The sequence below is a fragment of the Electrophorus electricus genome, chromosome 12, assembly GCF_013358815.1.
Source record: "Electrophorus electricus isolate fEleEle1 chromosome 12, fEleEle1.pri, whole genome shotgun sequence".
Lineage (NCBI taxonomy): Eukaryota > Metazoa > Chordata > Actinopteri > Gymnotiformes > Gymnotidae > Electrophorus > Electrophorus electricus.
Window position 1 is genome coordinate 3,586,484 of NC_049546.1, and position 22,778 is coordinate 3,609,261.

The following is a 22,778-nucleotide window of genomic DNA, read 5'->3' on the forward strand; positions in this document are numbered from 1 at the left end:
TAAGTGGCTCTCTATTTCTTCATGACAATCTCATACACAATGATTCATCTACCCAGCGTAGCTTGCATCCTCAAGGAATTTGCTCTGTGAGCTTTGAGGTCACACCAGTGAACATGGACATAATGACCATTGGGAAAATGTGGCCATGAACAAGAAGATTATGAGGAGATGATGGGTGATTCTAGCACATACAAGTGCCTAATCCTCAAACCAAAATCACTACTCTATAACAGGCAGTGCCGGAGGAGAGTGGAGATGAAAGGAAGGAGAACAAATAATCCTTGAAAGAGAGAGTGTTACAAACCTAGATATATGTGGTGGGAACTGACAAGCGTGATGGAGATGTAAATTATAAAGATGCCAAAAGAGGTAATGATGGAACACTTAAGACTGTAGAAATGCAAGAGTGGACATAATAGATGACCAAGAGAGCAAGCCTGATAATGAGAGAGAAATAAAAGATTATGAGAATGAAGAGGGAAAAGACATGGCTCACATGTGCGAACATGGCTCAGGAAGAGGACAAGCGTTATGAAGATGGAGCAGGACAAAGAGAACTCAGCTCTCAAATGTTTGAAAATGCCTGCTCACAAAGAGAACCAGAGAGGCCAGAAGAGAAGACTGAAGAGAGAGGACATAAGTTAAGGCTACAACAAAGAGAGCAAGAGCAGGGTGAAACGGACCATTTTGGAGAGGTGATATATCCTCAGTCAAGGATGTTTCTATCAGCACTGACGGGGCTAAAGCATGACTTGCAGATCTCTGTGGGGTCTCTCAGCTGCAAAATGGCTGCTCTCTCAGCTGATAAACCATTGGAGGAGGATGGAGTCACATCTGAAGAAACGGCCATGGAAAAGACTGGAGACACCTTTATCATTAGAGCCAGATAGGATCCAAATGACATCCAGAGCTCTTTTGCAAGGCAGCATGGCACTGATGATGCACGTAAGAGCAAAGGTATCTTTAAAAACAGAGGTCTTAGATCATTGCTAAGAAGAGCAAGTAAACAGTGGAGGCAAAGCGAAATTACGCCACAAAAGTCTCGCAAGATACTTGATTTTAGTCCCAGTATGAGACCCTAGTCCTGAAGAGAACACAGTTCCCAATAGATATTTATGTAGGCTTCCTGCTTATGTTCCTTTGCACTCCCAGAATTGTGATGTGCTGTAGTACCCATGTATCTTCGCCAAACTCTGGTCTTGGACTGTTATTTATTAACTTTATTTACATTCATTTGTCATCACTTAACATGTGATGTCATTTACTGCACAGACATCTGGCAGGGGTTCTGGTTCACCATCACAGAGAAAACATGAGCTGCAGAAAGAAAACCTCAAGCTATCCACTGAGAACCTGGAGCTTCACTTTCAGCTAGAGCAAGCCAACAAAGACCTGCCACGTCTAAAGGTATATCGCTTACCTTTATATCCTTATATCTATCCCTTAATGGGATGCATTGCTAAAAAAGCTAGTTATCATGACTTTACTTGTATAACACTAACTAATCTTTGCTAACCTCTTTTAATTATTAGCAATGGTAGCATGTGTGGGTGAACTGTTTCTGTAAACACAATCATAACAGGCCCTTGGAAACATTATAACAGCAAAATATTGTTTTGGATATATAACAAAGTGGCATAGTGAGGGCTGTTCTTCTTCAACAGGCTCAGGTGTCTGACCTCAAAGAGATGTGTGATGTGCTTAAAAACGAAAAGACAGAGGTGGAAAAGAAGCTGGGTCATGTCCGTGGAGTAGGTCACAGAATCCATCACTCTGGAATTGGAATGTAGAAAGGACACATTCTACTTTCTAGTTCACATTCTAATTTAAAAGCATCTGGCTTCAAACGTTGGCTCTCTTTTGTGCAGTCCGGACGAAGTGGAAAGACAGTTCCTGAGCTGGAGAAGACTATTGTGCTTATGAAGAGAGTAGTGGAGAAGGTGCAAAGAGAGAACGAGAGTCTGAGAAAGAACTCGGCCACCAACACTCAAGAGCAGCTTACCACTCTGGAGAAGGAACATGAAAAACTCAAGGTGAACTTAACCCTTCTACTTGCCCCCCATTATAGACACTTTTCTTTTTTCCTCTTCTTTTTCATTTATACCAAAACATTTCTCTAGGCTGAGTGTGACAGGATGAAGGAGAAAATGGAGATTCAGCTGGCATCAAAGCTTGAATCAAAAACTAAAGGAATGGAGAAAATTGTAATTGAAAATGAACGATTGCGCAAGGAGATTAAAAAGGTTCATGACACTAATAAAACTGGGCAGCATATTTACCACAGAAAAGTACATTTAAAGCAATTTTCAATAATGAACCTGTATCTTGGATTGTAAGAAGGGCTTGTGTACTCCATTATAGGAATTTGAGACTACAGAGAAACTGAAGGTAGAAAAGGCTAGTCTGGAGGTAAAAAATGAGAACTTGAGGATGGAGCTTGAGGAGACTAAAGAGAAGTTTCTAATGGTGCAGTCCAAGGGGCCATCCATGGAGGGGGCAGACAGTAAGAGCTGGAAATCTATGGTTGTAACAAGGTAGTGAACTGCAGTTCATTTTCCTTTAAAAATAAGAGTATCTTCATTTTTAAAAGTGGAGAATCTTTTGCAAAAACGAGTTCATAGATAAGAAATTTCATTGCAACATCAGATGTGTGTTTGAAGACGTGTCTTGCATATCAAATACCAATTTATGTAAAAATCATACTGTTTGTCCTGCAGGTTATTTGAAAATAAAATAAAGATGCTTGAGAGTGAAAATGCCAAGAAAGACACACAACTCTCACAGCTCAAAACCCAGCTGACCGAGGCCCATGAGGAAGAGCAGAAAATGCAGCGCATCATCGACCAGCTGAAGGAACAAGTGTGTTGAAACAAAGAGTTTTCATTGTTGCTTTTTTAAATAAGCAACTTTAGATCTGTAGTTTCTTTCTTGCAGGTGGAACTCATGAATATCCCCATTGAAGCAACCACAGATGAGGGACTTGCTAAGGAGTTTCAGACCATTAGGTAATGTGAACTTATAAGAAATGATAATGGACTGAGGTGGACTAAGAGTTAATTGTAATTCATTTCCTATAACTTTGTTACAAATCATTAGACTCAATATGCCACCATCATTTTTCAGACTTGCGAACCATCAACTGGAAAAAGAGAAGGCCCATCTTTTACATCAGATCCAGAAATATGAAGAGCAGTATGGAACCAGCTTGGATGGACCAGGTACCATTTATACTGAATGATGCCAAATATTCAACTAAATGTATACAAAACAGGCTTACAAGACTAATTCATCCTCATACTGTGATCTCTTGCTAGCATATAAAGACCTTCAGACAAAATTAGAGGCAGTCAATGCTGAAAAGTGTCAGCTGCAGGTATCCTTAAATTTAAAATGGTGTTAATTACAATGTTATGTTTCAGGCTACATTACTGAGAGCTGTAATGATTTGTTTATAGGAAGAAGTGACTAAAATGAGCAAAGAGCTGGCGAACTTTGACCCAGCATTCTTTGAGGAGCTTGAAGATCTGAAGTTCAATTATAATGTGGAGGTAAAGAAAAACATAATTCTGGAGGAACAGCTGAAAAAACTTTCAGAGCAATTTGGAGTACCAGTGGACATCCCAACACATGGGTCGTTTAGCTAATGCAGAACATGTGTGACTTTGCAATGTACATCTGTTAAAACTTGGTACACAGACGTTATGGGAGATGGATGACGTAATGTTTTTACAGTCAATTTATTTTTGTGATATATTTATGTACATTGTAAATTCTTTTTTTTTAAACTAGAAAGATGCATGTTTTTCTGTGATGGTTAGTTGTGGCCTTATTAATTTGCTTTAGTATATGTTGATTTAGAATTAATAGGTTTGTTGCATGTGTAGTACTGTAACCATCATTGCCTCAGTCAGACTGAATAGAGCTACATGTTTTGGTTGTCAACTTCCCACTGTTAAATTAATAACTATTACTTCAAACTGTTAAAACTATTTTATTACATCAGTTTACATGGGGGTAGATGACTCAGTTCATTTATGTATTTCGTTTAAATAGTATCATCACCACACCTAATGTTCATCAAATACTTTATTTTTTTGACATCCCAATGAGTTCCATGTGTTTGCTTTATCAGTGCTGATGGAAACGCTGACAATTTCTACCATTTTCCCCTCTTAAAATTGAGAGTGAATGAATCCACAGTTTTAGGTTAGGCACTTGATGGCTATGCAGAGATATCATTAATTGCCTTTAAATATGTTTTGTGAAGAATTGCAATAGACAACTTTCAGATCTTGGTAACATTTAAGGGTTGGCAGAGATGAACCAATGTAAATTAAAAATGAACCATTGAAGTAGGAATGTTTTGCATTTCCTTGGTCCACCTTAACTGATCAGGCATCAAGATGAATCTCCCGTAAAGAGTTGAAGTGGTGACCATTGAATCTTGACAGGGCATTGAGTAAGTTCTGCTGTGAGTCAGACAAACTGTCCTGATTATACTCCATCATGTCCATGTGAATAACAACAGGTCGGGAGTTAAGGAAGGGATCACCATTAGGCCATTTCAGACCCAAGTGGTGGCGATGAACCTGAAACAGCAGCCAACATCAGATAAAACGATACTAACATTTTAAAACAAAAATAATATATAGAGTATTCCAAGTCTGAGAGATGGAGTACAAAATTATAATGAGCAAACAAAGGTTCTACCAATAAATCAAATGGATAAACAAAACATCTAGCAATGACTGGTCTCTGAAAAAACAAAACCCTATACTGAGAGATTACATTACCTTGATGAGAGTCCCATCATTACAGTGCCAAACTATGCCCTCCACACAGCCGTCTTGGCATTCCTGGAACCAGGAGTAGAGCTGCTGGTAAACCACTGGCGGCGCATTCCTCACCCTCAGGATTCCATGAGGCACCAGAACATGCAGCGGATGCTTCTTGCTACCTAAGCCTATTAAAAAAGTAACACAGTTACGTTTAATGAAAAAACAAGATTGAGGCACTAGTTTTTAACACTTATGTGTATTTCAGCAGCAGACAGCTGGAGGTCAGCTTACTGTACGGATTTCCGTTGACGTTTGTCCCAATAAGTTCCAGCGTCTGCTCCATGAGGTCTGCCAGGGGAACACTGGCGATTTCCAGCAGATCTTCATTCTCACAGTAGGGCCTCAAAACGAGAGCTACTTCCGCATCGTAACTGACTACAGAGGCATGCCAGCAGTACTGCTTGTTGGTTTTCTCAACTGGAACCCATCCTTCAAAGCCAAAAGCAGAGTAGTTTTAACTCTCCCTGCCATCCCTCGATGCTGTACACCTTAGTTGAATACAACCATCACAGCTTAAGAGGCTTTATAATTACCTGAAGTTAAACATGATTTAGGCCATTTTTTTAAATGACTTTTAAACTGTCCTGGCTTCCTGCTGGCCATGAGTAAAGTAGTTACTCAGAAACTTCAGAAGATTTCTCAACAAAACTGTAGTCCTCTCTGCCCATCAATTACCTCATGCACGAATGCAGCACACAGAAGGGTAAGCGAAGCACAAAATCATGTATATCTTTGTAAAGAGGGGTACTGGAAAAGGTGCAGAGAATGGGTGTGGAATTAAAGGGGGAGGTGGCCATGTCTGACAGAAGTCTGCAGACATCAGTTAAAGCAGCTTTATTCCTGAAAGGCTTTGTACACGGCTAATACTAATGTACCAGGGATGTGCCCATGTTCATCGGGTATGGGATGACCATTTTCCTGCTGAACCCGATGTGCAGGGATCCAGGAATCTGGCACTGCTCTGAAATCTTCTTCAACATTCCATGTGAAACCTAGTGAGACACAACAGAAACCAAACTGTTTGCCAGGAGAACAGATCAGTAACATCTGACATGCTACCAATAACAAAGGGAGGGATGGTGAGTCATGTTGAGTGTAGAGATGAAAATAATACCTTTACAGGTCTTCTGAGAGTACTGGTATACTTTGAACCGCTTGTCTGCCTGCTTGGTGGGTTTCCGATCTAAGCGAGCCCAGAGGTATGGTTTACCTTCAACGTAAACATGTACATTTATGGCATTTAGCTGACACTTTTATCCAAAACCACTTACAATTATGACTGAGTACAACTTGAGCAATTGAGGGCTAAGGGCCTTGCTCAGGGGCGCAACAGTGGCAACTTGGCAGTGGTGGGGCTTGAACCCACAATCTTCTGATTACAAGTCAACTAACTTAACCACTGTCTCTTAAACAAAACAACCAGTTAACAGTGCAACAATAACTCTTTCATCCATTTAGTTGTTCACTGCTTTAGCAAATCTTCACAATCCTTGATATTACGTGAAATTATAATAAAACACCACGTGAACTCACTCCCCTGGGCGGCCAGCTTTTCTTTTACAAAAGCGCAATACGGTTCACACTGCTGTTCATTTTGGCGAACTGTACCTTTGTGTGCTGTGACATAGCAACATGTGCCATCCACCTTCTCAGTGGCAACAGCGCAGTCGATGTTCGCATCAAGGGCGACGGGGTTCACGTTGTCAGTGGCGACCACCTGGAACTGCTGAACACAAGCGACATCAGCATCGTCAACGACAAAGCAAAGTTAAACGATAGAGAGTTAAAACTGTACTATATAGCACATTTGCAAGCAAATGATTTTGTAATTTACAAAATGACAGTAACAGCACACAATCGCGAGGCGACGATTATTTTTAATTTACCTGACAGTCGCGTTTTCTGGATGGTTCTGCTCTTACCTCCGTCAGAAAAACACAAGGGATTTTTTGCTGCACTGAACCCAGGCGCCGCATTATGATCTTTGCGCTTAACGTCCACTAAATCACTAAACGGTTAGATCTTTTTATTTCCCAATCGCCTGGGCAAAAATAAACGTGCAGACTAGATTATCTAACTAGCCAGCTAGTAGTTGATCTGACGGCAAATCAAAAGGGGTGCTCTTTGCTGCCACCTTCTGGATTGGAGTGGTACATTGCTGAATGTTGAAATGATCAAAGATGAACCGAATTAATCTTATTTTCAAAACCAAAAAATACGTGTGGTGTTAATTCCAGTCACAATTCACAATAATGATATCCCAATGAAAAATGTTTTATTTCTTCAACCATATTCTGGAATCAAAGCAGAAACTTAAGTTATAGCCCATGTGGGTTTTTCATCAAAAATGTTTTTTTTTCTTCCTTGGAATCGTTGCAACAGTAGCAAATAAAACATTGACATGTAAATCTAACTTTTTTTAAAAATCAGAACACAAACTGTAAAAAAGTATTTAAAAGTTTTTTTACACTGATTTATTTACATAAGATTTTTCATTATACACATTTCAAGTGTCACTTTATCAATGTTCAATTATGCACCTTTTATAGTCTTTAACATCAAACTGATTCCTGGTCTAGGTTCACAGAGCATGCATGCATCATGCACGCTTGCTGCAAGACCTCTGCTGAAAGTTCTGATGGCAATATCCTGAGAATGCAGGCTAAGCGCATTACAGTTCTTTCATCCCAGGGAACAAGCGCTGAACCCTGGGTAGCGTCATGCCCTGTGTGGGTCTACTTGAGCTCTCCCTCAGGCTTCATGCTAAAGGGCTCCAGCCGCTCACTCTCAGGCAGCAGGTTGTTGAGCCTCTCCATCAGAGGAACGGTCTGGTCGATGCCCATCTGGATGCGCCGCAAAATCATCGACATCTCGTTCACCTTCTGGATCTGCTCGGCGTACTTGGCATAGCGCTTCTGCCTGTCCTGCATGATGCTGAAGAGCGCCTCCACAGACAGGTCCATCTGCACATCGAGCAGAGCAGGCACACACTGAAATAAACACTGACGCTGATGTCGAATAGAATTAAAAAAAAAAAAATCATATATATTTATATCTTTAAATGTGTAACCCAGCATGAAGCACATTTTCTAACAGTATGTAGGGTAAATGTACAGTTTAAAAACAACACAATGCTCTTTTTAAATCTATCAGACAGATTTATAAACCTGACCAGTGTTAGAACTGGCAAACCATCGCAGTGACATTTTCATGGGTGCCATCTTGGTGCGTAGTTGCTGTCTAAAAGCCAAGTGTCAAGACTGCACACACACACACACAGGCCAGTCAGCACCATCGCTGGCTTTTAAAGGGCAGTGCTGCAGTACCTCTTTGATCCTCTTCACCAGGGCGTTCTGATCGAAGGCCACGGCCTCAGCACACTGGTGGAGGTGGTCCTGATAGCGCAAGCACAGCTGCAGCACCTGCGCTGAGTCCAGCTTCTCCAGAGACACTGTGCTAGGAGACGTCTGTCCACTCAGGACACCTGACAAGATTGGAGCTTTTGTTTCCAGCTACATTTCACACGTTCTTTCCTTCCTGTGCACCAGAGGTGGAGGGACCACAAAAGCTGATGCGCCAAGGAAATCGAACACTGCGTTTACATGAGTCCATGAAGTCTCAACCAAAAACTGACGTATAGAAATTATTTCAGTAGAAGCTGGAAAGTTAGCAAGGGCACACAGGTTGTTTGTTTGTTTTTGCCAGGCCACAGAGGTGAGACTTGATGTACTGATGTACTGCAGTCAATCACATGAACTCTTACCCTTCAACAGAGGTTGAAAGGTGGGGATCTCTTGAAGTTTGATGACATCAGGGTCATTATGGATGTTGCGTAATGATTGTGTTCCTGGAGCAACCACCACTATGTCATCCATTTTCGCTCTTTGTTTTGCTGGTGAGGGGACAACTAACACACACACACACACACACACACACACACACACACACACACACAAAATTACTGGAGTTAATCATTCATAATAACATAGCACAGTATTTTGTATCAATGAAATTCTGCATTTTACTATGTAAATTCTATAGAGCCACCAGACCTAAAAAGATAAAGTACAATATTTGTAAAACCACACATTTTGCATATACCTTCACTTTATTAGGATCATTTATGAATTAGTGACTTGTAAGTACACAGTTAGAGCCTTTAGCCCATCTCATAATCCACACTAAGGCTCTTAAACAATGTTCAGTTTTCTTGCAAGATGTCGATTTAGAAGGTGGCTGTTAAATGGTGCATAACAACGGGGCTAAAATCTGTAACTACATCAATAAAATCTCCCTATAAGAAATGACCTAATACAGTGATCACTGAATGAGGGGGAAAGTATAGGTTTTTAATAAAATGAGTGGCAAATTTATACATTCAGATCTATATACAATTAATCGTGGATTACATGCAAAAACAGGGAAGCCATAAAGTAAATCCTAATGAAGGAAGGGACCTCGTATACAAAACGTACCTGAAGAACTGTAGTCGGAATGCTTGTGATCAGCATCACCACTTTGCTCCGCACCCATAGTTGGTTGTTTCCTGTGAAACAACTCTGCTTTAGTCCTCCGGCACACTTACGAGATCTTTTATTATTCTCATGTAGATACAAACTGCGCGTGTTTGAAATCCAATAAAGTACTGTTTAACTATAATGTATACTGCGTTCCTTTGGGTGATTTAACAGCTCAGTCGGAAAGATTGGTTGTAACAATCACCGACTTACCGTATAGATTGACTTTAATTTTAGATATCTACTTGCTACTGCAATGACCGATGCAACGTTTTTCTGCCCACCTAGACAGCTGTTAGCTATCCGAGATGCTCCGCTTTGCTGAATGACGCCGTTATATTCGCCTAGTTAGCATTAGCTCGTCATTAGCATTAGCTTTGTCGTGTCCGCGACATGCTCAGTCTTGTGTCATTCACTGGAGTCGGAACAACTCCCAACGTTCAAGCGATCTAGAAGCTGTAAGGCTGTGAGGACCTTGTTTCTATCACAATCTTCGAGGTTTTAGGCTGCTAGCTAGTTTAAGATACCTTTCCAGCTGGGATTACAACAGACGCAGAATGATGACCAAAACGATTGACATATGACGTGGTTCAACCCCTCTCCCGCAAAAGAAATCACACACACACACACACACACACACACACACACACACACACACACACACACACACACACACACATACACACACACAAATAAATAAAAATAACAAAAAAACAAAACAGTCGTGTGTTGTATTTCTTGCAAGATCATTAAATAATAAAAGGTTTACTGCAAAAATAAATAAACAAGCAAGCAAACAAACAGTCGACTTAGCACTAACTGCCTCCTTCAAAGACTTCATTTTCATTCATGACAAATGTAATGTTTTTCTGTCATGATTTCAGAATAACGCTAAATGCAAGTATAACATGCAACAGTCATTAAGGCATTTATCAGGAAGGTATGGGTCATTGCATGTTAAATTTTAGAATATATTATTAAAGCTATCCTATGAATAAAGCAATTTACAATACCAGCAATGATTAAATTAATCAAAAGGTGTATTAATTAAGGCTGACTGTAATAAAATCAGAATAACGCTTCCTATCCCTGACTCAGGAAAATTCAAGCGCATTATATCTGCGAACACACAATCATCTGTGCTCACTAAACTTCGTAGAAAAACAATGTGCATTTGTGCATTAATTGCATGTGCCAGTGTGCAGTGATTGCCTTTAATAATTAAATAACCTTTAAATGTTATGTACAAATTGCCACACTACATAAACGTTTTTATAACAATTTTCATCATCACGCGTTAAAAATACATTTCCTATTCTTGACAAACGCGCTTTTATTTGTTTCTCTTTTATTGTTTTGCTTTCCATTCCTGTTGAGTGCCACCACTGTCCGTCACTTGCAGTAGCCCTTCTCGTTCCAAAGACTTTTAAGATGTGATACAAAAGTAACCGCACCAGCCATTCTGAAATATTAATATGAGTTACAATGTAACAACGTGTAATTACATTTCTACACTGTAAAACACCCATCCTATGTTGGAACTGTCGGCCATGTCTCCAAATCGTGACGACCAGTATGTCCTCTGATTGGCTAATGCATGTGTCCATTTCCTAGTTGTGGTTTGCAAACTTCTTCCTGATTGGTGTGAGAAACTGCATAGCTCATTCCAACGACGTAATTGGTTGAAAATGTAGGTTAGTGGCCCGACAGTCACACGAAAAGAAGAAAAGTAGGTCACAGACTGACTCCGTTTATGTCATAGTTCCTCACCCACGAACCGTCAAGCGAGCAGAATTAAGTGTAATGCTGTTTTATTCCTCTGGTAAGTATCTTGTTTTTATGTGTAATCATTAGCCTATCTTTAGGCAATGTGTAGTGTTGCCGGGTCTTGTCGTTTAGACTATGTGTTTTTCCCGCATGGTATCTATTGATTTTTGGGAGGAGGGGCATTAGTGACATTTCTCTGGCAAACGTTACCTAAGTAGCCAGACCTACTAAGTGTGACCGCTTCCTTCTCGTGTATTTTGTTGGCTAAAGGATTGGCAAAATTATTTTATGGTCGAGTCATAACGCGGCACACCTTCGCGCAAAAACACACAACTGATGGAGGATTCTGTGCAAAATCAAGCCGGTTAATCGCCTGCTCTTGTCTCCAGACTGGTGAACGCGCTGTGACTAATGTGTGTCTTTGGGTAGGTGCAGCAAATATAGAAAAATGTCCATTTGACGGGCTTTTACTCCACTGGTGTCAAAGCCAAATAATGGTCGCTAACTTGTTTTCACGTCCTGTCAGTCCTGTTCTCAGACCAGGCTAGGGGCACACGGAGTCCTAAGCCTTACTTGTCAACGTCGTTGACCCAGCCACACACTGTGCTCTTCACGTGGCTTTAGGGCACATAGAGATGGACACAAGTTGGCACACTTGTGTAAAAAATAATGACCGAGGTGTAGTTTTGTGATTCATCGAGTCATGAATGTATAGTTGCATTTATGGCGTTAATCACTGAGCTGCCATTGCCCTACCACGCTATTGTTAGTGGGTGTGAACAGCATTCTATAATAACTCTTGTTTTATAGGGTTGTCTCCCTACCACTGATTCATCTCTGCTTCTCATTCCTTTCTGTATGTAACTTAAGATCAACCCTCCCAACCTGAATTTAAAATAAATGCTTGCCATGTACCAACAATCGACGGTCCCTTTAGGCACTCCTTATTTCAGTAGGTGCGTTTTGTATGTTTGTGTTTCCCATGAATAATTTGTCATCTTTCTTTCTACCAAGTTCATTCATCCCTTGGTAGACGACAGAACTACTGTTGACTGAATATTGTTTGCATGGTGGACAGCATTTACACAGCACTTATACTGATATAATATGCACCGCGTTTGTGGGTGTTTGGCTAGTACAAGATTGTCAGACATGTTTAAATGTGTCATTGCCACTGCTGCTTAACAGTGGTCTGCCACCCAGGAATATTCAGCCAGTAGTACTGCTGTGGTAAGAAACCGACCCTTGACGAAAGCCAAGAGAATGGCTAACGCACACTGTGAATGAGGACGGATGGGCTACAGAGTCTAACTCCACAGCTTTAAAGCGTTTATGGTAACGTGGCTGGTGGATATATTTTTCTATAGAGCTAGCTAATGTACCCAGCTGACTTTTCCAGTGTCAGCCTCTGTTTTCATGTTTAAAACCAAATGGGCCTAGAAAATCAAACTAATTTGTCTACAAACTCTGCAGGTCGAACAGATTTCTGTGCAAACAAACGCATTCAGAAGCCTTATTTTTTAGGCTAATGGTGATCCATGGATTCTGGAATAAGAAAGATATTTACAGTAGGTGGTTATCTTGTGCATTAGCCCGAGAATGCCAGGGAATCCTCCTTATTCTTTCTCTAATTCACAGTATGATCGTTTAACCAGCAGTTTTGGGGTGACCTAGTTTCAGTGTCTTTTCTCCTGCTTTCTTTGTCTATTTACTTCACTCACATTTGAATATATAAAAGTAGCTCAAGCGTACAAGTGGATTAAGACTAGGCCTATATTTAGAGTACAACTCTGCAGGCCATTTAGATCACATATATAAATTAACATAGCCAGTTCATATTTCTAACCTTATGCCCAGTAAGGTCTGTGGAAAGCTGTTGACATTTCACTTTATAGTGGTTACCTATACCCAGCCTCATGTTTTAAAGATGGAGACCAACAGAAGAGGTGTGCTTGGAGTTGCTTGCCATGTGTCTGAGTTCAAGCTTTAAGTTTAGGAAGACTAAACGTCTAGTACTTTTGCCACAGTTTGTTTTGAGCTATGATAGAACAGCACTTCCACTTATCTAAATGTGACCTAGATTACATGCTTTCCAGGAAATGTACTGGCAGCCAGAGGGCTTTGCTGATGAAGTGACCTCTGTCTGACTGGCAAATACCATTCAGTGTTTGGCCGTGGGAGTGTAAGGACTGGGGCACTGAAATCAACACAGCAATGTTTAGGCAGTCCAAATGTTTCTCACAGTTTGGACTGCCTAAACATTGCTGTGTTCAGGAAATAAACATTTGGTATGTCCAGTTTACCTATTGCTACAAGCAACAAGACAAACAATGCTTGGAGCAGGTTTATTTTTGTTTACATAAGAATACTGATTCATATTGATAAAATATATTTTATATTGCTAAAAATACTTGAGACCTGAAAATGTGTGTGAAAAGCATTAGTATTTCAGACAATTTGTGTGATTTAGTTTGGTAAATTTAAAGATTAGTTTTAAAATTAAGCATCAATGAACTTTGAGCCGCAGTTTTAATTCAACACCATAGTGCTAACAATTAAGTGTGCTATAGCTGGGTCTCCTGGAGGGTCACTGCTGATACAGGATCAGCCTTTGTGACTGAGCAGAACACCTTATACAGCTGATGAATCTGGTCCTGGGTCAGCTCGCAGACTGACTGATCAGTCCTGATTTCCATGTGATAGGCCTTATATTCTGCTTGTGAAGCCTTGAAACCTAATACAAATGCTGCCCATGTGATGTTGCTCTTTGACTTGAGGAATATTGTCATGTTTGCAAGACAGAATCAGCTCTCCTGAGAGTGCAGAGATGTCTTTACTGTAGGGCTAAACAACAAGTTTCTTAGCTGTTAGTCTGGCCTTTGCAGTACTGATATGGCAGGAGGCTGTAATATTCAAATTTGTCCTCTGAGCCTCCTCACAAACCACAGATGTTCCAAAGGCAGGTTTTTGTCAGCATTTCACCAAATTACAACATTCACAAGATCAAGCATGTAGATACCTGGAGTCAAAATAACACAGACCAGTCATTAAGATTGTCTCAGGAACAGTTCACCAGTGTCACTTTAATTTATTGCAAAGAACATTACAGTCTCAGTAGGTGGGAATGTAGTTGTAATTAGCTGTCATAATTTGTTCTTATTCCTGGCTAGACATGCTGTGCAGTATGATGACTGCCTTTGTACTGCCATTGTACTGGCAATTGTACTGCCACTGTCCTGGAAACTGTACTGCCACTCTAATGGCAACTGCCTTTGGGCAACAAAAAGTGAATTAAGATAAACAAGGAAAAGTTCTAAGATCCTTGTGGGTGGCTAATGCCAGCAATGCAGAAGTCTTGTGCAGTGGTGAAGGCAGCTAGGTGGGGATCCAGCAGACACACAGGGACCCTCGCTTAAAGCTCCCACCAGGCTTTGCAACAAAGCTGGCTTTGTTGGTGGTCTTCTTGGTTGTACCTGTTCTCACCCCATCCAGATCCTTACCAGTCATCTCCTGTTCTTTCTGATTCCAGGAGATTGCTGCTGGATTTGTGTTGAAAACAGCTATCTGGATGAATTTGTGTGGTGAGTGTGTTAAGCTAATATTACACTCAGGAATCAGAATTTATTTGTGTTTTAACTGCAGTGAGGTCTCAGCTCTCTAGTCCAAATTGTTGGTTGCATCCATTTTGAAATGTAATGTGTATCAGATACATTGAATAATTGCTGAACATACTGACGGGAAAGCAGAATGTAACAAATTTTAAAATTCCTTTTCAGTTGTGGTTACATTAATACTTGCCCAATCAACTAGTTTTTAGTAAACCAACCTGGAGCAGTCTGGAGCAGATGTCTATGCTCATATATTTTGGTATTCCAGGCATGATGTTACAGTAACATTCATGAACAAAATAAGCTGTACACACACACACACACACACACACACAGACACATTCTTGCATATTTGTATGTGTAACTAAAGGGCTGGTTTTACATGAACATGAATTCTCGTCTCTAGAAGATCCAATGGCAGACCAAAGAATGGACATCTCCTCCACTATGAACGAGTTCATGTCTCCCAGTTCCAGAGACCTGATCAGTAGCTCTGTGGGTACGCCAGGCCTGGACTACACACGCAAAAGGAAGGGCAGCACCACCGAGTACCAGTGAGCGCACCCACACACCTGCTCCACCAGTAATGACCAGTAGCCAGTGTGGCACCATATTTCTGTCCATTCTTTTTTTGTAACCCTATATTATTTTGATTTTGATTTTCCAGGATTGATGGGTTTTCATTTGAGTAAGTATAACTATTTCCTACAATCTCTTATTTTGTTTTCCCATAAAGTAGTGGGCATGTGTGTATCAAATGTCTGAGATAAAGAGAGCTGATCGGGGATCACGTGTTGTCTTTAATGTACTACTTAATGTACTTATATGAGAAGAGGGAATATGGCTGTTATGTTTTAAATGTATAGTCATTGTAATTTAAATAAGAGTCTCGACTGGTGCTCAGTATGTCTCTTTAATTCATCACTCATCACTGGTCAGCACAAAGTACAAACACAAATACAGCACTATTTAGGCCTTTAGTGTCTTTTAGCACTGTGAAAATGACACAAAGGCATACAAACAACACAAACATTTTACATCATTCACAAATTCAGAACATCAAAATAGCAGTGCATAAATATAAAGAGTAACGGCATCAAAACTCTCGACAATTCATTCTGTATGTTATATGAATTACTTAGCTAATTAAACGTGACAATGAATATATGACAACACACAATCTTCTCTTATTTAGTCACATTAAAAATAAACAACAGATAGGCTCAAATGACAAATTTGTGCAAATGCCAGTGATTGCCTAAAGCTGAACAAAACCTTATAAACGTAGACATCCAGACCCACCAGCTACTTTAAAGAAGTTCCTTTCCCCATGTGCAAACTACAGTACCACACAAGGGACAAATTGCATTTCCACAATCATAAATTCACACCCTCATTTCAAAACGGATATACAATTTGCAAATATTGTACTAACTTACAAACACACAGACCAACCCAAACCGATCTCATGAGTCAAACAGTACAAACACAAATCTCAAGTCATACATCCCCCATTTCTGATAATCTTTACATATTTTTATTTCCACAGTGATAGTATGGACACAGATAAGGAAAAACAACTTGGAAGGTAAATCCTCCAACATTTCCCCTTTAATTTCACATAAATTATTCTGAAGAATGTTTTTGGGCTCACGCAAACCCATTCCTCTAGTTCCAGAGACGAGCAGCAAGGCCGGATGAAAAATGCCAGGTAACGTCCTGACACGGGACCCCTGAGGACCCAGAACCCAGGCCTCTCCTCATTCCACAGGCATGGGAAAGCCTGCAGGACACGGAAGCTCACCAACATATGGAAGCTAATTCCTGCCAGGCGGTCGCCTTGAACCCCCATCTCTCTCTCACATTTATTGTATTCGCATCCCTTGTGAGGTGTTTTGGGGTTTTTGTTCCTTTTTCTTTCTCTTTTTTGTGTTTTTGGTTTTTTTTTTGCTTGCGTGAAGCCATGGGTGAACGCAGTCAGCCAAGTAGCTGTCCTCTCTGTTCCAGGGAAGCCCACAGTCAGATCGAGAAGAGACGCAGGGACAAGATGAACAGCTTCATCGATGAACTGGCCTCCCTCGTGCCCACCTGTAATGCCATGTCCCGCAAGCTGGACAAGTTGACGGTCCTGCGCATGGCCGTGCAGCACATGAAGACGCTGCGAGGTGGGAAGACCACTGTGCCCTTGGATCCCACCGCCACCCTCTGAAATGCAACCAGGACCACATTCCTGGCTGCCTTTGTGTTCTTGTCATGCATGTTGAAGTTCGCGTGTTTAGTTCACGTGTTTCTCTTCATCGTAGGGGCTACAAATCCATACACAGAAGCAAACTATAAACCAGCATTCTTATCAGATGATGAGCTGAAGCATTTGATATTGAGGGTAGGTTTCAGGCTGTTTTTTGACTTTGTGCATAGTTGCTGAATACTGAGTGCAAGATGAGCACTGGTGCTTGGTGTAATCGCCCATCCAACCCTCTCCACAGGCTGCTGATGGATTCCTCTTCGTTGTGGGCTGTGATCGTGGCAAGATTCTCTTTGTGTCAGAATCAGTTTATAAAATTCTCAACTATAGTCAGGTGTGTTTTTAAAGGCTTTTTAAATCTGTCATACATACCTTTTCTTACTTTTTACCAGCACTTAAGTGTTTTTTGTTTGTTTTGTTTGTTATTATTCCCTTAGAATGACCTGATAGGCCAGAGTCTGTTTGACTACCTGCATCCCAAGGACATTGCCAAAGTGAAGGAGCAACTGTCATCTTCCGATACAGCTCCACGAGAACGACTCATCGATGCCAAAAGTACATCCATATCTCGTATTCCACCGCATCATAAAATGCAGAGTAAAGTGAGATGGCTAGAGATACTGGGCTCTGTTTTCAGCTAAGCTTTTAAGCTTGGCTGTTGAGTCACAGTTTCCATTCAGTTTAGACAAAGGTCACTATTAGTTCAGAGAATAAATGAAATGGTTTGGCTGATAAATAATGCGCTCTCTCTCTCTCTCTCTCTGTCGCTCTCCCCTTTCTCTCTCTCTCTCTCTCTCTCTCTCTCTCTCTCTCTCTCTCTCTCTCTCTCTCTCTCTCTCTCTCTCTCTGTCACTCTCTCAGCTGGTCTGCCTGTGAAGACTGACATCACTCCAGGGCCCTCCAGGCTGTGCTCAGGAGCACGACGCTCCTTCTTCTGCCGGATGAAGTGCAACCGGCCCTCTGTCAAACTGGAAGACAAAGACTTTCCCTCCACCTGTTCCAAGAAGAAAGGTAGCCATGTTTTCTCCAGCGCGGCAGCAGTGGGAGCAGGGCCCGCCAGACGGCTGGGACTCCCGTGCAGGCACTTGCAAAAGATGATTCATCAAAAGTGATTTTGAAAATAAGGGAATGTGTGTATGTTCCCCCCAAGCTGCTCAATCTGAGAAATGCATCCAGTGAAATGCTAAACAACAGTTAAACAGCAGCTGTTATGACACACACAACCAGTCCATTAATGTCTGATACAGCAGCTTTGGATAGATCGGCCTTCCCCGTGACATGAAGACCAGGCCGTGTGGCCTGGTGGTGCTTGTTATAACCTCACACTCTTCTCCCCACAGCCGACCGCAAGTGCTTCTGCACCATCCACAGCACGGGCTACCTGAAGAGCTGGCCGCCCACCAAGATGGGCCTGGACGAGGACGGCGAGCCCGACAACGAGGGCTGTAACCTCAGCTGCCTGGTGGCCATCGGCCGCCTGCACCCCCACATTGTGGCGCAGCCCCTGAACGGCGACATCCGCGTCAAGCCCACCGAGTACGTCTCCCGCCACGCCATCGACGGCAAGTTCGTCTTCGTGGACCAGAGGTGAGGGCTCTTTCACCACGCTGCAGCCGTAATGCCTGGAAATAGATGTTATCATTCTTAATTACTGACTTACAAATTGATATCGTCAGGTTTGCACATTACACTCTTTCATTTCATGGAATAACAACAATGAGGTTTTATCACTTTTAAATGAACTTGAAGCACCTTAACCACATAAAAGAATACATATGGTATATATTCTTTGATTAACTAAAAATTGTTTAGGAAAAAAAAAACATGCAGGTGAGAAAGTTAGAAGCCTTATTGGTTGTCAAGCATCCTGTCCAGTAAGTCCATGATCTCCTTTGGTAGGACCTCTTAAGTGGGTAATACTTGCTTACAGCTCGTCACGCTAAAAGCACCCCATGCTTTGTGCAGTTCTAATTTGTTAAACCCAAATATGAACTTAGTTGGGCTTTTAATGGATTTATACTGCTAGGCTGTATACCTATTGCTCCTTGAAGACATATTGGTTCTTATAGGTATTAAATAATTAACATGCGCATGAATGTATAAATAAATTATGCATACATGAAATATATAAATAAATGATGTTTCCTTTTAGAGCAACTGCCATTTTAGGGTATTTACCCCAGGAGCTACTGGGAACATCCTTCTACGAGTATTTTCATCAGGATGACATCAGTCATCTCGCAGAGTGCCACAGACAAGGTGTGTGTTTTAGTCAGAAAATTTATTTGCTGTCAGGCTTTTTCTCAAAGTAAAATTAATTGCTTGCTTGCCTTAGGCTGGCTATGAATGACTGACAAATTAGTAAAATAACCTTCTGTTGCTCTTAGTTCTACAGATGAGAGAAAAAATTAATACAAACTGCTACAAGTTTAAGATCAAAGACGGCTCCTTCATCACTCTGCGTAGCCGATGGTTCAGCTTCATGAACCCCTGGACCAAAGAGGTGGAGTACATCGTCTCCACCAACACTGTGGTGTCGTAAGTCCCTTCTCTTTAAGACCAAGTGACCTCACAGTCAGGGTCCTCATGGGCTGGGCGTTTTAGTACCTGTTTCCTTATGGTGGAGGGAGCTGAAGCAAGAGCAGTACCCCTAAGGTTGTGTGCCATTTCTCAGGTAGAACTCGTCCATATGCAGTGCGCCTCACCCTGCCTTGCCTCCCAAGGCAGTGTGCTATCAGTGCGTGATTGGTGGTTCTCTGTCTGCTGTTCCAGAGGCAGCGTGCTGGAAGGAACTGACCCCAGCTACCCGCAGTCAGCAGCCTCCCCTCAGAGCATGGACAGTGTGCTCACCTCCGGAGACGGTCAGATCACTTGCCACTATCTCACTCCCCACACAGAAAGCTAACAGCGAGGCAGGGGTATAAGCTAGGAGCCTAGAACTACAACACTGCACTCAGTGGAGGTTAAAAGTTTGTAGGCTCAATGTGGGATTCAGATAAGGAGCACAAACCAGCAGTAGAGCCATCACGGAAATGCCATTCTGGCTGCACACACCTGCAAGGTTCGGCGAAGTGAGGAAGTGTGTGTGTGTGTGTGTGTGTGTGTGTGGTGTCTGCACTTTGGTACTTTGGTGGGTCTGGCAGGTGGAGGAAAGCGGACCCTCCAGACAGTGCCAGGCATCCCCGGGGGCACGCGAGCTGGAGCAGGCAAAATCGGTCGCATGATTGCTGAGGAGGTGATGGAGATCCAGAGGTGAGCGGAGGAAGCCTGGCCCCAAACGCTGAGGCCTGAGCTCTAATGTCTCACACACACACACACACACACACACACGTCTCTCTCCCTTCCTCTGCCCTTGTCTTGCTGTTCTCCAGGATCCGAGGCTCTTCCCCCTCCAGTTGTGGTTCCAGCCCCCTCAACATCACAAGTACTCCACCTCCGGACACCTGTTCTCCAGGGGGCAAGAAAGTAAGGGGACATCCATATTACTCCTCTCTCACACTCTTTCTCTGTCTGTTTCTCTTTGTCTCCCTCTCTCCCTCCTACTATTTTGAACGTGTCAAACAATGTTCACTGTTTTCTCTCAGCATTAGCTAATAAACTTGATAATGCCTTTCAAGAAACTCCTACATGAATGAATAAAGATCAGCTTCCATATTTCCTTCATATATAATGTGCTGTTGACTTGTAATTGAGTTGTGGAGCAGATGTAGGCTCTTGTTTTCAGATCCTACACTGCTAATTAAGGCAATGAGATGTTTCTAATGCTGTTTCCTTTATAGATTCAAAATGGAATCCCCCCAGACTTATCCTCTACTGTCATTGTGCCTGGACCAGACTCAATAGGTTACCCTTACTCCAACAACTCCATAATGAGTAAGTTTCTTTTTTTACCATAACCTTGGATTAGACTGTACATGGATTAGGACTCACTAGTGGAGTGTTCCTTATCTGCACTGCAGTGTTCTTTCTTACAAATTGATGGCGTTGGGAAAATAGTTTGTACATTGATTTTTGTTAGACAACTAAGCAGAATTATTAGGAGTTGGGATTGTTTTTTGTGTGCTCGTCTGTTTACCTGCTCTGACAGATGCGGATACAGTCTTGTTGGACTCTATATGATAGAATGTAAAACCCTGGCTCTGACACCATACACTAGCATATGAGAAATACAACCACACCCAGCCCTACTCTTTCTGCCTAGTTTCCACTGCAGCACTGTGCAGTATCTTTGTGATGCACCACTTTTTCTAGGTTTCTAGGGGCAGTTGCCGGTAGCTCAGTGGTTAAGGTTCTTGATTAGTAAACAGAAGATTGCCAGAGCAAGCCGCACTGCTGCCAAGTTCCACTGTTGAGCAGGCCCCTTCACTTCAATTGCTCAAGTTGACCTCTTACATAATTGTAAATCGCTTTGGATAAAAGTGTCAGCTAAATGTCATTAAATAAAAATGTTTACAGTTAGAGGCTATAAATGATGTGATTTGTGTTAGCACTTGTCCAGGTCTTCCATCAGTGATACCATATCACAGGTTTGCTGTTGGTTAAACATTTTGGATAGCAGATTATCCATTAGAGACACTGAAGTATGTGGAATCTCTAGCAACCAGGTTTGGTTTTCAGTTGCATTTGGATGTTTAGAGTCAAGTCTGGTCGGTATTGAACACTGCAGGGCACTGTATCTACAGGCTTTGAATTGGACATCCCTGCTTTGGTCTGTCACTAAGTCACTGTTTTGCTGTAGGTGACAACTCCCATCTGAGTATTGACATCATGGACGAACCTGGTTCCAGCAGCCCCAGTAATGACGAGGCAGCTATGGCTGTCATCATGAGTCTCCTGGAAGCCGATGCCGGCCTGGGTGGACCTGTGGACTTCAGCGACCTGCCCTGGCCCTTGTGAGACCAGCACAACAGCATCTAGCTGCCCCATGGAGCTGCCCCCAATCCGGGGGGTACTGATATCCTGATTCAGGCTCCGGCCCCCCAACGCAGGCCTCTTCAGCCTCTCTGTGGGACAGTTGGAGGAGGAATCACGCTACAACTCATGTGCAGTGGAGTGTAGAGAAAAACAGCACCACCTCTGTCTAAATATAGAAACTCCCACTCAAAACACACACCTCAGTTCAGCTCCACACCACCATCCTCTTGTTTCAGCCATTATCCAGCACGCACACGTCTCTGTATATACTGCACTTATCAGTATGGTACCTGATTCTCACACACACACACACACAGACACACACACAAAAGATCTATTATGTATACTTTTTTTGTTTGTGGTTTGATGTTTTTACACTACAAATGGTATAAATGTTAAATATTACATATGCAGATTGTAACAAATACTGTAATTCTATTATGTAATTCTTTATGCAGAAATATATATGGTAAAGATGTATTGTAACAGCAGTGGATATTTTTTAAATAAAATAAAAAATTAGCAAGAGTTATGCTTCTCAGATTATGCTCACCCATTAGATAATGCTATGATCTTTTGCAGGTTTTGATATTGATGGGGAGCATATTAATTTTCATTAGTAATATCTAAGATTGTACTGCTCTGTGGTGAGTCACAGTGTGACGTTAAGTGGCGTGTTCATGCCATTTCTTTTGCTGGCATTGCTCTCCTCAGCTCTCTATTGGCCCAAAGCCGTGATATTTTTGTTCTATGTTGCCATCCAGTGGCAGAATCTTAAACAATAATTCATTCGTTGCAACAGATGGGGGGAAAAGAATTGCTTTACACACCCAATGAAAGGCAACAAGTTTTACGTGAAGCTTTGTGTGTCTTATAAGTTCATTTAAAT

General features: G+C 41.8%; 4 protein-coding genes across 8 annotated transcripts in view; 2 read left to right on the top strand and 2 right to left on the bottom strand.

The window, feature by feature from the left end:
* The window catches only part of cep290 (centrosomal protein 290), a 25,748-nt gene extending 21,389 nt beyond the window's left edge, over nt 1–4,359 (top strand). The window contains exons 43-52 of the mRNA XM_027019661.2: nt 1,273–1,407; nt 1,665–1,751; nt 1,869–2,033; nt 2,121–2,243; nt 2,362–2,534; nt 2,718–2,859; nt 2,935–3,005; nt 3,124–3,218; nt 3,315–3,373; nt 3,456–4,359. Coding sequence (XP_026875462.2) covers nt 1,273–1,407; nt 1,665–1,751; nt 1,869–2,033; nt 2,121–2,243; nt 2,362–2,534; nt 2,718–2,859; nt 2,935–3,005; nt 3,124–3,218; nt 3,315–3,373; nt 3,456–3,644 — 1,239 coding nt within the window. The 3' untranslated portion in view covers nt 3,645–4,359. The remainder of the gene's footprint in view (nt 1–1,272; nt 1,408–1,664; nt 1,752–1,868; nt 2,034–2,120; nt 2,244–2,361; nt 2,535–2,717; nt 2,860–2,934; nt 3,006–3,123; nt 3,219–3,314; nt 3,374–3,455) is intronic.
* Nucleotides 3,979–6,935, bottom strand: c12h12orf29 (chromosome 12 C12orf29 homolog). 2 transcript variants are annotated; one of them, XM_027019660.2, is made up of 7 exons: nt 6,725–6,935; nt 6,447–6,561; nt 5,953–6,048; nt 5,714–5,830; nt 5,070–5,267; nt 4,794–4,963; nt 3,979–4,589 (listed from the first exon to the last, which is right to left on the bottom strand). In XM_027019660.2, exons 1-7 carry the CDS (start codon nt 6,812–6,814, stop codon nt 4,392–4,394), a joined length of 984 nt encoding a protein of 327 aa, XP_026875461.2. In that variant the 5' UTR covers nt 6,815–6,935; the 3' UTR covers nt 3,979–4,391. The 2 variants fall into 2 exon arrangements, with proteins under 2 accessions (XP_026875461.2, XP_026875460.2); XM_027019659.2 differs by having other exon boundaries at nt 6,447–6,564.
* Nucleotides 6,936–7,091: 156 nt separating this feature from the next.
* borcs5 (BLOC-1 related complex subunit 5) lies at nt 7,092–9,969 on the bottom strand. 3 transcript variants are annotated; one of them, XM_027019626.2, is made up of 5 exons: nt 9,883–9,969; nt 9,314–9,384; nt 8,602–8,745; nt 8,165–8,322; nt 7,092–7,801 (listed from the first exon to the last, which is right to left on the bottom strand). In XM_027019626.2, the coding sequence occupies exons 2-5, from the start codon at nt 9,369–9,371 to the stop codon at nt 7,574–7,576; spliced, it is 588 nt and encodes a 195-aa protein (XP_026875427.1). In that variant the 5' UTR covers nt 9,372–9,384; nt 9,883–9,969; the 3' UTR covers nt 7,092–7,573. The 3 variants fall into 3 exon arrangements, with proteins under 3 accessions (XP_026875427.1, XP_026875426.1, XP_026875425.1); XM_027019625.2 differs by having other exon boundaries at nt 9,640–9,935; XM_027019624.2 differs by having other exon boundaries at nt 9,569–9,935.
* A 1,093-nt stretch (nt 9,970–11,062) lies between these two features.
* On the top strand, nt 11,063–22,421 carry arntl1a (aryl hydrocarbon receptor nuclear translocator-like 1a). 2 transcript variants are annotated; one of them, XM_035532120.1, is made up of 19 exons: nt 11,089–11,177; nt 14,652–14,703; nt 15,137–15,284; nt 15,398–15,418; nt 16,280–16,318; nt 16,403–16,441; nt 16,738–16,895; nt 17,034–17,113; nt 17,217–17,309; nt 17,413–17,530; nt 17,837–17,986; nt 18,316–18,562; nt 19,128–19,234; nt 19,363–19,513; nt 19,748–19,836; nt 20,119–20,227; nt 20,347–20,440; nt 20,755–20,848; nt 21,714–22,421. In XM_035532120.1, the coding sequence occupies exons 2-19, from the start codon at nt 14,691–14,693 to the stop codon at nt 21,869–21,871; spliced, it is 1,908 nt and encodes a 635-aa protein (XP_035388013.1). In that variant the 5' UTR covers nt 11,089–11,177; nt 14,652–14,690; the 3' UTR covers nt 21,872–22,421. The 2 variants fall into 2 exon arrangements, with proteins under 2 accessions (XP_026875445.2, XP_035388013.1); XM_027019644.2 differs by lacking the exon at nt 14,652–14,703 and having other exon boundaries at nt 11,063–11,177.
* Nucleotides 22,422–22,778: the final 357 nt, after the last annotated feature.